Genomic DNA, 15452 nt, shown 5'->3' with positions numbered 1-15452 from the left:
GTATACTGATGATAACGCACTATGCATCCTTTAGGAACACCCAAAGTCACAGGTGTGTGGTCTAACCAAGTTGACAACTTCACTCAGGGTGCAAATGTGTCTCACAACAAAAACATAAACTATCACCAGAAACCTGAACAAATGAACCTGAACAGAGATCCCTGTACAACAGAAAACATCCAAACACATCTTAACACTGCCCAAGGGCATAACGGAGAACAGTGGGTTGTGATGTGGAATCACTCTGTGCTATGGTGTTGTCAACAGAGTTGGAAAAAGAACAGAAGTGTTGCACTCAAGTAAAAAAAGCAATTACTCTGATTAAAAACTTACTTGAGTAGAAGAAAAAATTCTAATTTCAAAATGAGGTCATAACAGTACAAGAACCAAAAACACAACTCAGTTAAAGTGATTCTGGGTAAATGCATTTAATTACTTTCCACTTATGCTATAACTTAATACTTTGAGACTTAATGCATGCTGTGTGTGTTACCAACATATAGCAACGCATTACACCTAAGACATGCTTTACTTTCTTATTTCTGGTACGGTCTTGCTGTGCTTTTGCTGATTTGAGCAAGAATACTAAAGACAATTCAAAAGGAAAACCTATCTGCATTTTGTGTTTGTTTATTTAGTTTGATAAGCAATGTGAATTAAAGACAAGTCCACAATCCGTTTATGATATCCATGTATTTAATGCGTTAAAATGTGTACTAAGTGTTTGGAATGCCATTTCAGTGTAGGACCTTGTATTTTTTAATGCAAACATTCGGGTCTGCACTGAAGCTGGCATTTACTTGAATCTTCATCTCCTTTAACCATTGCTTTGCATTACCAGTTTCCTCTAACAGTTACCCGTGGCGTGCATAGTCTGGCTGGTATAAGATAAAATAGGAATGATTACTGAAATCGACATGAAAAACCGCTTCATGTAAAAGTGCAGCACTGGTGCTGTCTTTTCACTACTACGCTCAATTATCACTTACATTCTGTCTCTGCACCACTGTATTCTTCCGCGGATTGTCATTCGCAATAGTTATTTTTCCGCACTTAGACTCTCGACGCGCGATTGGTCAACAGAAATTAGTTTTAAAGGGCATAAGTTAAATGATCATATCATTTATTAAAAATGCATTGCAGTTTCACACGGACGTCTGCTCGTGCTGGTGTGGAGCGGGTCTACTTTCTCTAAAAAATTAGTTCCACCCATTTCGCCATTTTATGTTCCATAGCTGCTTTGTTGTGAGGAGAAACCAGCTTGAACCCAAATGCGGCACTAAAGTATATACCAGTATTAGATAAATATCGAAAACGTGGTTAGCTTATTAATTATCATCCAGCTATAAACTACAAATGCAGGAACTTAGTTAAACGCTTCACAGGGTGCGGAAGATCAAAGATTAGGCAGGCTATTTAGCTCCCCTGGCAACGTGTTTGCTGGCCGCAGCCGACAAAGGCAAGTGCTCATCGCACATTTTCTCTGAAACTGTTATCAACCAGAAGACACATTGACGACCACGGTGCAAGACACGAAGACTGAGGAGATGGCGACCTCAGTGGGGAACGTGGCTGACAGCACAGGTTGGTTTATTTTATTTAGCTACCACTTGATACCAAATTGCACAGAAGACTGTGAAGACGACAGTCTCGTACCGCAAGGAGTACGTCTGCTAGCTAGTAAGCTAGGTAGAAATGAGTTGGGGGATGGCATAACGCCGACGTACATTAAAATTAAAGAGGATATTTTTATTCGCATTACAGAAGAAAATATATTAGCAGCGTAGACACTGGTAATAATTCAGTTGTTACATTATTTGTAATTGTAGGGCTGGTTGGTAACGTCATGTTAGCATAATTTATAGCCGTTGGCTTGTTAAAATGCCCCTGTATATGTACATATATATGTATATGTAGACAAAGACCGTTAAATGAGGCATACATTAACATTATAGTAACGTTTCATGGTGAACTATGCGCTGACTTCCAATAGTTTTGTCTTAAAGTCGTTTGCTGTATGGTCAATGTTAGCTTATGATATGGTTGGTTAGCATTTAGCCGGGGCGAAATCAAGATGTCGTATCGCACCAATCGCAGGGGGATCAGGCAAAAATGGCTTCCCTTGAGGAAAAAAAAGAAATTATCCTTTGGTTGTGATAACTGTCATTGTTACTTGTGATATGCATTATTACGAAGATGGTCCTACATGGCAGTACAGCAGTTCAAACTAACCGTTTAGACATCATTGCTTGGCGCAGTTGCTCAAGGTTAAGGCCTTACATTTTTCATACATTTGTTTGTGACATGTACCTTTGCTCAGTTTAATGCTTGGTAGTATTAAATTCTCTTTTTTTTTAATTTTACATGGCTGTTGATGAAATGTATTAGGACTGAGTACACTGAAAGGCACCAGCCTTCCCACATACAAGCATTATGATGCAATGCTCACGGATGGGTGGACTTGATCTGCCAGGATCCTCCTGTGTGCTCTGGTATTATGGCATCATTACAGCGGTGTGGATCTACTGTATGTCAATAAGAATGTATTTGCAATAGGACTCATACGCCCAACTGTATACACAAGAACATGGCTGCCTTCTAAAGCCAAATATGCCACACCCTAAATAAACTAACCTGAAATGATACTCTAGGTTCATTTGAATGTTTTTTCTATGAAAAATGTAACAATCAAATTCTGAACAAGAGAATTATTTCCATTGAGAATCAAAAAAATCTTTATAGAGTATTAAATTATAGCCACAAATGTAACTTGTGGTAATGCTTTCAAAGCACCCAACGCATGGTAGCTGTATTGTTGAGGTACTGATTCATCTTTACAAATGTGAGATTTGAAATAATTGCAGAAATATTGCCTGTCTCATCTCACCTCCTTTTTATCAGCATGTGCATTTTCCCCCCCAGGTCTATGTTGCATTTTTCATGTCTGTTACTGCATCAAGTCATCAAAAATGCCACATTTAAATGTTACATTGATTATTAATTGAAAAATTAAGAATACTCAAGATATACCTGTGTTTCAGAAACACTGAAACTTTATGTTGTAAGGCAGTAATGGCTGCCTAGTGCACTTACATTAAATCAAAACAATCTAACAATATAAATAATTTAAAAGTAATAATTAAAGAAATAACATTTTAAGCATAAATGAAGAAATCCCAACCCTTGTTTTCACTGCTACCTTTAAGTACCCCATTATTTTCTGTTGAGTTCATGTTGTAAGCCATTATTTGTCATCAACAGTGTTAGCCTCATTATTTTGTTTCTTAATTTTTAGTTTTCATTGTCTGTTTTATGTTCTTCCATCGCCTCTAACATGTTGTTTTCCCCCTTCTTGGGCTGTGTTGGTGCTCCAGAACCGACAAAACGTATGCTTTCCTTCCAAGGGTTGGCTGAGCTGGCGCATCGAGAGTATCAGTCAGGGGACTTTGAGGCAGCTGAGCGCCACTGCATGCAGCTTTGGAGGCAGGAGCCTGATAACACAGGCGTTTTGCTGCTCCTGTCCTCCATCCACTTCCAGTGCCGAAGACTCGACAGGTGAGGTGTGGGGGGCTGACAACGCACACTGAGCTTATGGCGTGGAGGTGGGGTCTTCTGTGACATTCAGCTGGTTTTGGCAGTCAAATGCAGCTTCCATGCTCTCCTGGGAATCCAGTTGCTCATTTGAATGTAATCACGGTCTTTCCCCTCATGATTCTAACAGTCTTTTGGTGGCGGTTAAACTCTTGCTTTACAGGTACCACAGTGATGGTTTTGGGTTTTGCAAGCTGCAGGTTTTAATATTTAATCTTTTTTACACTCTTCTGTGTTTCCTTATGGCACTGTGTACTCCAAAGCAAATTGCAGAAAGTGTGCTGCCATAACACTGTTAAAAAAGGCAGTTACAGCCATAAGAGAAAATATACAGGCCAAATGAAAACTTATCATATATTGGTCGGTAGCAACCAAATAATAGCATATTGGTGTGTGCCCCTAAATTGTTTATAAATGACAATCCTCATCTGTAACAAGTTACAACATGTGTACTGTATGACCATGTGATTATCAAAGTCAGATATATATTGCATAGTCTTGGCTATGGGTGCACTACACCCCAACCCCCCTTCTGTCTTCACAAATGGTTTGATTTGGAGTATACTGGCTGCCTGATACTTTGTGTAAGACAAAGATTGTATTAGATCTCAGTGTCATTAGAAAAACTTGGCTAGATGTCTCAAATATTTGCATATGCCTTGTAACAATGATCTTTTCCTGACTTGTTCCTCACTGCTGCCTTGCCTTAATGTATTAAGCCAACAATGCCACTCTTTCACAATTGTAACCATTCACACTCATCCTGGTCCTACAGGTCTGCTCACTTCAGCACCTTAGCCATCAAACAGAACCCAATGTTGGCTGAGGCCTACTCCAACCTGGGAAATGTGTATAAGGAGCGTGGGCAACTGCAGGAGGCCATTGAGCATTATCGTCATGCACTGAGACTGAAGCCAGATTTCATAGATGGATACATCAACTTGGCAGCAGCACTGGTAGCAGCAGGGGACATGGAGGGAGCAGTGCAGGCCTATGTATCTGCATTACAGTATAACCCTGTAAGTCACCTGACTTTTGATGAAAACCCAGAAAGTTACCGTAAAATCCGGTGTATATTATCTTTTATTTTGTTTTGTTTTGTTTTTTTTTTTTCATTCTAAGCTACCTGCAGCTTATACACTAGGTCAAGGTCAACTTTATTTAAAGAATGCTTTCAAAGAAATGTTTTGTACCAAAGTGCTGTACAGGACAAATGAAACAGAGTATATTTAAAATCACTAATTGGACATCATGGGATTGCAGGTGCGTTTAACACATAGACAAATTAATGGTGACATGCCCATAAGTATGCAAGTACATATGGGCATACCATGTGGCCTTGGTTTCACTGCTCATGTAGAATACTTGAAGAATAGTTAAAGACACACTATCCGCACTGGTGGGGGTTGGCGCAACTTTTTAACTGCTTTTCCCCCATCATCGTGTCATAACTGCATGCGTTTTAAGAAAACAGGAAATACACCGTTAATTAAATAAACCATTTGGAGTGTTGGTTTAACTGAGAACACTCTTCAGTAAGAACAACAGGTGACGGTCAGACGAGGGCAGAGTGATTTGTGAGTTGTGAATCCATCTCACCCCTGCAGGCTGAGATCTTAACTACGGTGTTATAAATTTTAGATGTGCAGACTCCATACCACAAGAAAACAGATGGTACTAAAAGAGCAACATGGCTGCACAGAAACTGCATGTTACCAAACAAAAATTACATAATCTCACATGTTGGTTTAAACTTTTATTCCCTTTGTGAGATTTCAAAACAGAGCAACTTGTATAGTGGGGTGACTTATATTCCGGATTTTACAGTACTTCATGCCAAGATGAAAAATACTGTAAATGACACACATTTTTGGATTTGAACCTTAAACTGTAGTTAAATATAACATTAAAATAAAAACTTGATTTGTTGTCTTTTTAGGATCTTTACTGTGTGCGCAGTGACTTGGGCAATTTGCTTAAAGCCCTTGGGCGTTTGGAAGAGGCCAAGGTATGTTACACCGGGTTGGCGTTTGTGTAGATGTCTTGTTTGTATTTTTTTTTTTTTTTTTTTTTTTTTTTTTTTCTTTTTTCCCCTTTTCTGAATTTTTGTTTTTAGTGCCCTTCTCCCAAAGGGTCATAGATGGTGTTCCTATTCCCCCTTTTGAGATTTTTCAGTCAATTCAAGTCCTTTCCTTCAACCCTCTGGGCCAAGTGAAGGTAGCTTTTTCTCTTTTTTCAGATTTGTAGTGAGCCTCTCAGCCCTAACTTATTAAAGCTCTTTGAAAGTATTGGACTCAATGTAGGTTTTCTGTATTTTTTTTAAATTTAAAGTACAAAAAAATCTCTATTAATTACTTTTTGACGGCTTCATGAATATACATTTTTTACATTTAGTTTGCTTATTACATTTTTCTCCATTATATATCAGTCTTAGTCCTAATGTCCTTTGTGTTACCTTGACCTTTTTACCAGAGGTCAGCCCTTCCCCTTTCAGGAAGAAAGGCTGGAGTTTATTCTGTGAAAAAAAATTTTTGTAGTCATTATTGGACCTTGACCCTTGCATTTTCATATAGTTGACTTTGGAGGGAAAATGCTGGCTCGGTCTTTGAGGAATATATGAACTGATGAGACACTAGTTAATATTTTCAGTGCAAAAGATAAGATGGTTTCTAACCTAACCACTGTACTCCAGTATTATTGATGAGTGCCCAATGAGAAGCTTTAGGTGTCAGTTTACTGTCAGTACAGTTACTGCTGGTGTGGGTGTTGTTTTTTTCCCCCTTGTAACTTTATAACTTTGCCCATTTTGGAGAGGGTTCCCTGGGTTGGGGTAATCTGGAGATGTGGAGTTGTCCCACTGGTTACAGGCCATCTTATTTTGTGCTTTGGGGGGTTAAGGAGTGGGGAGGAGCATCAGGGAGTCACAATCTCCCCTGCTCTGTCGCTCCACCCCCCGCGCGCTTGCTGAGGATTGGTGGAGTGTGCGCGCTCAGAGCTGTCTTCCTGACCTTTCAGTGATGAACAATTAGTGCCTAAACATAGCTAGACAAGACTTTCATAAACTTTTACCAAGTTAGTCTTTTTACTGCTGTAAATGATAAATACAATGCTAAGTGGTTATCTATTCTGATATCCACTGCCGTTTTTAATAACATGCTAAACTGTGAAGGGTCCAGATACTTCGTTAAGTGCCTTAAAGTGGTCCAAGCTGTGTCAGGCAGACAGCTCACATTCTGCACTCCACCGCCTGCGTCAGATGCTGGGTTAGAAAGACAGATGCACGCGCAGCAACAGCGATGACCTCTTTATTTCAGAGCTGTGGAGGCTTCTAGATACAAATAATTACACCACAGACTTCTCTCCCTATTTCATTGGCCAGGATTCAAGAAAGCAGGCCAGGATAAAGAAATCAAAGCTTTAAACTATTTCATGAAAATGTTAAAAAGAAAACAAAAGTAATGATTGATACTTCTTACCTTTTCTTGTAAAGATGTAATATTATTCCCAAAGAAATGGGATCAGTTCATTTGGGCAAGATCAAGCCAGTAACTGCCCTCCTGTAGTTTGATATGAAAACTGGATTAAAGGACATCTATATCTAGTTAATAAACTGAACAAATCAAAGCCTTTCTTCCCTCCCACTCACCCATAGAACTTTTTTTTCGTTTTCTCTAAAATGAAAAATTCATTGCATGAATGAAAACCAAGGCTATTTTTATGTATTTTGTGATTTGGAAGAGCCTGTATTATTTCCATAATAAGAAAAGAATGTATTGTTTGAGAACTCTTACTAACGATCTTGTTTTCTGATTTTGTCTCTTTTGGTTTTTCCACAACTGATATTGTTATTTAGAAGGTTTCAGGTGGGTGACACTATTCCTGCGTAGGTGCCTGGCGGAAAGGAACACTAGGGCAGCCTCAGTCCTCTCCTCTTCTTCCAGCCAGCTGCGGCCACCACTCTGACAAAGTCCAAAAATATGGTAACGGGTTTGTAACTGCCAACAAAAGAAAAACCACCTCACTTCATGCTTGAGCTCCTCTGTCTTGTGGCTTCCTTTTGAAGACCAACAGAAAAAAACGTAAATAAACAAATTACAGTAAGAATTTCTAAAAATGAAAAGCTATACTAATTACTCAGTTTTGTGTTATATTTTAAAAAAACTTGGATTTGGAAGCAATAATCGTGAAAATCAAGTAAGAACCCTCTAACTCTTACATGTTGTTTATTTTTCCTATTTTGTTTTGTTTTTCCTTCTTTATTTGGAGTTGCAGCGTTCTCATGATGATGCAGATAGTGCGCTGTGAGTCTGCAGTAGCGCATGGGCTGCGCAGCGATTTCTCCAAGCAACCAAAAAGGCGGAAAGCGCAAGCATGCGACACCCATTCCCCTCAATCCCTCTGGCCTGTTGGTTGCTGACCTCTCCCCACTCATGGCCAGCCTCGCTCCTAAATGCCCCCACAGCTCAGGCATAATTGGCTTAAAAATGTTTTTATAAGCAGAGGAAAGCCTTTTCATTGACTCGTGTTTTTATCTCAAAATTCCCCATATCACCACAGTCTAGCAGATGGTTCATCCATCAGCCCCCTACGTATTCCTCTTTCTCCTGAGATCCTCTGTGGGAGCTGAATGTGAGCCAGTCTGGTGTTGCAGGTGTTCTGCTAGGGGTTGTTGGTCTGCAGCTGTCTCATTTGGCCATTCAGCGGGCGCAGCAGCGAAAATATTGATCTTTGCCAGGAGCAAGGTCACGCAAACAGCATTACAATGCAATGTTGTGGTGGCAGCAGACACCGTCCACACGCTCGCGTTTGTTGCGCATGCATTACAGGGACCATCACTTGCACGAACAGTCAAGAATCCTAGGTTGTGTGATAGTATGCCCACAAAAATTATCTGTATCATTCATGCCTATGTTTGTTGCTTTTTGATAATTAGATACTAGATCTGTTGATGGGGATGCAACTTTAAATGTTAAAATATTTAGTGGGCAGCAGTGTGTGAAAAATGTGAGAACCACTGGATTAAGTAAATGTGGTCATAACTGAAGGATGAAGGCGTTGGTGTGGGTGTTGGTTGGATCCGCGCAGCGTAGGAAAAAGCAATGCAGCTTAGCGCGGCAGACAAGCGCACACGAGCCCATACTGCAGACTCACTTTTTGCCATAATGGAGAATAGTTACTAATTTTGCTTTCTCTGCCCTTTTTGTTTTTCTTACTTTTACTCTCAATCTTCTATTTACTTTTATTTTACAATCCCTGCCCTCCCCCCTTCTACATACTCTACCTCTCCCACTCTACCTCTTCTCTTCCTTTCCTGTGGTTTTACATTATAAACCCACTAAAGGCTTGTTACCTGAAAGCCATTGAGACTCAACCCAACTTTGCAGTGGCTTGGAGCAACCTGGGCTGTGTGTTTAATGCCCAGGGAGAGATATGGCTGGCCATACATCATTTCGAAAAGGTCAGTTGCATATGTATTTTTGAAGCAATTTTTGTAATCTACCACACCCTGTCCAGTTTTTTTCCTCGACGGTTCCCCTTTTTAAGCTTGTCTTTTATCTTTTTTTTTTTTTTTTTTACTTTTTAGGCAGTGACTCTGGACCCAAACTTCCTTGATGCATACATCAATTTAGGAAATGTTTTGAAGGAAGCTCGCATCTTTGACAGGTAAGCCCAGCCTCCAACATAGTTGACAGTATAATTGTCCCGTCACAATTGCATGTAACCTTGAACCTTTGAAACAACATCCTACCACACCTACAGTGGAATGTAGAACGAGTTACTTTGTCATCTCCATTATCTCATTGTCTCTGTGGATCTTGTAGCTGTATTTTAGTGTGACGTTCAGGCAGGGTAGATAGGCTGCACCCACAGTCACACAATTGAGTGTTTCTTTGTAACAGTGCAGTGTTGATGTACAACACTTAATGTAGTAAGAAATTAACTTCGGCATATCTTGTATCCACACCTTCTCTTGTTATTTTCAGAGCTGTGGCTGGATATCTGAGAGCCCTGAGTCTAAGCCCCAACCATGCAGTTGTCCATGGAAACCTGGCCTGTGTCTACTATGAACAAGGCCTTATTGACCTTGCTATTGACACCTACCGTCGCGCTATTGAGTTGCAGCCCCATTTCCCTGATGCCTACTGCAACTTGGCAAATGCCCTGAAAGAGAAAGGCAATGTAAGAATACACTTCATGTGCAGTTGCCTACTGTAAACAGCATCTGTGAATTCCATAAGCATTAATAATTATTTTGAATCAGAAATGATTGATGTTGCTGAAGTTCACCTTTTACAATCCTTCTGTCTGTTTCAGGTATCTGAAGCAGAAGAATGCTACAACACAGCCTTGCGTTTGTGTCCAACCCATGCAGACTCCCTTAACAACTTGGCCAATATCAAGCGTGAGCAGGGCAATATTGAGGAAGCAGTTCAGCTCTATAGAAAAGCTCTGGAGGTGAGTGAGGAGTCTTCCATATAAAAAAAGGCCTGTCAAACCAAACTTGGTGATTGCAGTCAACATGAGCAAAGATTTTTAAAACTGTTTACATAACCCTTGTTTTTCATTAGGTGTTCCCAGAGTTTGCAGCAGCTCATTCCAACCTGGCCAGTGTTCTTCAGCAGCAAGGCAAACTCCAGGAGGCCCTTATGCACTACAAGGAGGCCATCAGGTGTGTTCATTTTAAACCAAATCCTTAAATGCACCACTCTTTGTTGGTGTAATACTAAACCATTTACCTCATAAATTTCTTCTTTTTTAACAAGCTTTTTGTTGAAATTACATCACATACTTCTTTCACATACTTTTGTCAAGCTAAGTTTTTGTTTTTACATTCAGAATCAGTCCCACATTTGCTGATGCCTACTCAAACATGGGCAATACACTAAAGGAAATGCAAGATGTACAGGGAGCACTCCAGTGCTACACTCGTGCCATCCAGATCAACCCTGCCTTTGCTGATGCTCACAGCAATTTGGCCTCAATTCACAAGGTAGGGGTTATTCTTCACTGTAACCTGGGTAAAGTGTGTTAATTTCAGTAGAAATAATTGACTTAAATCAAAACTCTGTCACATTAAATTTTCTCAGTTCATTCATCTTTTGTTTCTCCAAATTCATAGGATTCTGGAAACATCCCAGAAGCCATTGCATCATACCGTACAGCCTTGAAACTCAAGCCTGACTTCCCTGATGCTTATTGCAACCTGGCCCATTGCCTACAGGTCCTTATACTCTCTCACCATATTTGTAACACTTGGTTAATTTTTTCTCCTGTTGAATCAGAGGTAATCTTCTCTAATATTGTTCCTGCTTCAGATTGTATGTGATTGGACAGACTATGATGAGCGGATGAAGAAACTTGTGAGCATTGTTGCAGACCAGCTGGACAAGAACCGTTTGCCTTCAGTGCATCCTCACCACAGCATGCTGTACCCACTCTCTCATGGCTTCCGCAAGGCTATTGCTGAACGCCATGGGAACCTTTGCCTGGATAAGGTACACGCAATGATCAAAGCAAGTACTGTTTAATTACTTTTTGGGGGGATGGAAGGTGGCTGGTGATGAAAGTGGCTGTCTGCAGGGATATGGGGAAGGTAAGGGATGGGCAAGTAACTGGGTATTTTTTACTTTATAGAAGGTGGTGGTGAGTGGGCTGCTTGCAGGGATTGAGTGTTTTGTGGTTGAATGAAAATAACTAGAATATTTTTTAAAAATTGGGGGCCAGTGTGAAATTGTTGATGTTAAAAGGTAAAAGGGCAGTTTTTCCCTCATGCTGTATTCTTACAATACTGTTTTCTCCACAGATTAATGCGCTGCACAAGCCTGCTTTTGAGCATCCCAAAGATCTGAAAGCCAGCAGTGGGCGTCTGCGCATTGGCTACGTCAGCTCTGACTTTGGCAACCACCCTACTTCCCACCTGATGCAGTCCATTCCTGGAATGCACAATCCAGAGAAATTTGAGGTAGGTCCAATTAATTTGCTTTATATATATATACAGTATACTACATGGAAAGTATTTAATGTATTACATATTAACATTTTTATTTTTTTTTTTCATTTCTCAAGGTGTTCTGCTATGCGCTTAGCCCTGATGATAGCACCAACTTCCGTGTGAAGGTAGTAGCTGAGGCTCATCACTTCACAGACCTCTCACAGGTAAAGGTTATGGCCTTGACTGTCTTTTAATTAATGTAGTCATTTATTGTCTGTAATCCATTAATGATAAGTTTTTGATTATTCTCGTTGTTTTTATGAGACAATAAAGTCACTGAAACACTCTTTTAGATTCCTTGCAATGGTAAGGCAGCTGACCGTATTCATCAGGATGGAGTCCACATTCTGGTCAACATGAACGGATACACTAAGGGAGCCCGAAATGAGCTTTTTGCCCTCCGACCCGCTCCTATTCAGGTGAGGGCATAAATTCAATAAAATCTATGCTTGCAAAGAAATTAGAACCCCTACAAGAAATCTGTGATCCTTTTACATGTTCATTTAAAAGAATCAGAGTGCACAAGAAGTTTGCTCTTCCTGTTCAACAGGCCATGTGGCTTGGTTACCCTGGAACCAGTGGGGCTCCCTTCATGGACTACATCATCACTGACAAAGAGACATCTCCTCTAGAAGTAGCCGAGCAGTATTCTGAGAAACTGGCCTACATGCCCAACACTTTCTTCATTGGAGACCATGCCAACATGTTCCCTCACCTAAAGGTTTCTTGTTCTAATATCGCTGTCTTTTATGATCTTGTTAAATGCAAACAAGAAGAGAAACCATACTGTTTTTATTAAGAAGTCTGTAACCATTCTTTTCTTTTCTGAACCTCAGAAAAAGGCAGTGATTGATTTCAAGTCAAATGGACACATCTTTGACAACCGCATTGTTCTTAATGGTATTGATCTGAAGGCCTTCTTGGACAGTCTGCCAGATGTGAAAGTGATAAAGGTGAGTCAAGAGGCTGTAGTTAAATTTTTTAATCAATGCATCATTTTGTCTCTTACTTGCAATCCATAGAACCTAATGTGTTAGGTGTGATTAGGACATTGCAGCTTAACATTGGACCACTAGGTGGCCGTGTTGGCTCCACTTCTTTTTTTTTTGGTTGTGCTGGAGAGTTAATCTTGGTTAACATCCTCTGATTTTGATGTGTTTGTTCATGGTAATATCATTTAAATTTACACATAAGACCTAGGCGGTCCAAAATGTATATTTCAATTACTTTGACAGAAAGTGTTTTGTGTTACCAGATGAAGTGTGACAACAACCAGGAAGCTACTGGGGACTCCAACGGAGCCCTGTCCATGCCTGTGATCCCAATGAACACAGCAGCTGAAGCAATCATTAACATGATCAACCAAGGCCAAATACAGGTCACAATCAATGGCTTCACTGTCAGCAATGGCCTGGCCACCACACAGGTATGTGTTAAAGAGACACTTTTCTCTATGTAAATGTAAATCACCACGCTATACCATGGACACTGAACATAAACAAATGTAGAAACCAGGCAACAGCAGAAAATGAAGTTGGCTTACTATGATTTCAGATCACAGATGTGGTTGTAGTCTCTGAGACTCTGTCCCTACAGGTATGAGGTTTTTATGAATGTAAGGTGAAAGCACAGAACTATTGGTGAGGGTAATCATGGCACTATGGATTGGCTGTAATTTTATCATTGGGAGTAGACTCAGCAATGTTGAGGGGTTTAAACAATCACAGATCTTGACACTCTTCAGAGTTGAAACATCAGGGCTTCTGAAATTTCCAAACATACATTTTGTCCTTGATCTTAGATCAACAACAAAGCAGCCACTGGAGAGGAGGTGCCACGGACTATTGTGGTGACAACGCGCTCCCAGTATGGTCTGCCGGAGGACTCCATTGTCTATTGTAACTTCAACCAACTCTACAAAATTGACCCCCCTACTCTTCAGATGTGGGCCAACGTAAGTGCAATTCGGTGGCTACAGCTCCTTTCAGTGTTCTTCCAACACCTCAGTTTAAAAATGTTTTCTATTCCAAATCTGTGCTAAGAGTCAATTTCATACCTCTCCCTGCAGATTCTGAAGCGTGTGCCCAACAGTGTGTTGTGGCTTCTTCGTTTCCCTGCTGTGGGTGAACCAAACATCCAGCAGTATGCTCAGAACATGGGTTTGCCTGGCTCTCGCATCATCTTCTCTCCTGTGGCCCCTAAGGAGGAGCATGTTAGGAGGGGCCAGCTGGCTGATGTGTGCCTGGACACCCCTCTATGCAACGGTCACACTACAGGCATGGACGTGCTCTGGGCTGGAACACCCATGGTCACCATGCCAGGTTAGGACAACCGGGTATAACAGGGATGAACTTTAAACCTTAGTTACACATTAGATTTTAATATATTTTACATTTGTATGCGATTTAAAAAGTAGTTAATGTGGGGCACATTTTCGATAAGAATGCTTTTGAATTTTAACATTTCTCCATAAAGGTGAGACCCTTGCCTCCCGCGTGGCCGCCTCGCAGCTTAGCTGTCTGGGCTGCCCTGAGCTGATAGCCCAGAGTCGCCAGGACTATGAGGACATTGCAGTCAAACTGGGCTCTGACATGGAATAGTAAGTCAAAAGCTCTAACAGCGCTTGAAAGACACCCATGTAGGCACTGAAGTCTGACCATTTTGTTTGTCTCTTTTAGCCTGAAGATGGTGAGGGCGCGTGTTTGGAAGCAGCGGATCTGCAGCCCTCTTTTCAACACCAAGCAGTACACAATGGACTTGGAGAGGCTCTATCTGCAGATGTGGGATCACCATAGCAATGGCAGCAAGCCAGAGCACCTGGTCCAAATCATAGAGGCCAGTGACAATGCCTGAACACAAAGCACGCAAAGTTATCCCCCCTTCTACCCAAACCACATCCAGTCATCCTCGTTTGTTTTTTTATTTTAAACCATTTTCTGCACCAGTCTGGAATGATCAGTTTTCTCACCAGCCCTCTCCCCAAATGATCATCTACATCACTCCCATTTAATGGAACTCTTTGTATGTGAAGGAGCCAACAGATGTACACATTTGTCCCACCACTCTCTCTAGTGCAGCATGCACTTGCATTTCATGAGCCTAAGATAGAGCTCAAGTCTTTCAGGCTGATCATCTGAGATTCTTGTTCTTCAACAGTATAATTGGGGAGCATGAGAGGATTGTGAATACCCTGCTTACCCCTTCACTTTTTGGATTGTGGGTTTCTTTGTTTTCTCTCATCAGTGTGCATATGAGACTTGCAGCAGCTTTTGGAGAGAATGCCCAGTCACTACTTGTTGATCTATTTATAAATGGATTAAGAGTGTTGTTTTAAAAGGACAATGTTGCACCTTGAAAATTGTATCTGACTTTGAGTTTCATCAGCTTTAACATGCAAATGTAAAACATAGGTTGCAACAGCTCTTTAGTTTGTCTTAAGCTGTCATTAAATTACTGCAATGATTAGATGTGCAAATTCTGAGGAAGATGGTCTAAATCCCCTTCACCAAATGCCAACTTTTATGGATTGTGTTGTCAATCAAGGAAAATGTACAGTATCTGTCGTCCTGTTCGATGTCACTCTAAGCTTGTAAAAATGATTGGACAGAGCTGGACAAAGAAGCTTCAGTTGTTGGAAAGGGCCTATATTTCAGTTTAGATGTCAGAGCTGTTCACGAAAATGAATCTTGTTTTTTAATCACCCTAACCGGGAACGGCGTAGGTAAGTATTTTCTATGCGTTTTTCTTTTTGTATTGTCCTTTAACTGTATGCTGTCAATGATGCCACAGGGCTCCAGATATTATAAATAATAAAGAGATGGCAAAACTCTGTACTGTCTGTTGCACTCACTTGATTTTGTCATGTGGA

General features: G+C 40.7%; 1 protein-coding gene across 5 annotated transcripts; it reads left to right on the top strand.

The window, feature by feature from the left end:
- Positions 1–1232: 1232 nt before the first annotated feature.
- On the top strand, positions 1233–15415 carry ogt.1 (O-linked N-acetylglucosamine (GlcNAc) transferase, tandem duplicate 1). Of its 5 annotated transcripts, none has more exons than XM_041798101.1 (22): positions 1233–1584; positions 3405–3555; positions 4367–4610; positions 5531–5599; positions 8933–9049; positions 9176–9255; positions 9576–9771; positions 9907–10047; positions 10161–10261; positions 10429–10582; positions 10712–10813; positions 10908–11087; positions 11396–11554; positions 11659–11748; positions 11878–12003; positions 12135–12305; positions 12421–12537; positions 12840–13010; positions 13386–13538; positions 13653–13905; positions 14060–14183; positions 14263–15415. In XM_041798101.1, the coding sequence occupies exons 1-22, from the start codon at positions 1548–1550 to the stop codon at positions 14435–14437; spliced, it is 3111 nt and encodes a 1036-aa protein (XP_041654035.1). In that variant the 5' UTR covers positions 1233–1547; the 3' UTR covers positions 14438–15415. The 5 variants fall into 5 exon arrangements, with proteins under 5 accessions (XP_041654035.1, XP_041654034.1, XP_041654033.1 ...); XM_041798100.1 differs by having other exon boundaries at positions 10908–11105; XM_041798099.1 differs by having other exon boundaries at positions 3375–3555.
- The last annotated feature ends 37 nt before the right edge of the window (positions 15416–15452 follow it).

This window comes from Cheilinus undulatus, linkage group 10, assembly GCF_018320785.1.
Source record: "Cheilinus undulatus linkage group 10, ASM1832078v1, whole genome shotgun sequence".
In the NCBI taxonomy this organism is placed as follows: Eukaryota; Metazoa; Chordata; class Actinopteri; order Labriformes; family Labridae; genus Cheilinus; species Cheilinus undulatus.
The sequence above is the reverse complement of the archived record's forward strand: the minus strand, read 5'-3'. Positions and strand labels throughout refer to the sequence as shown.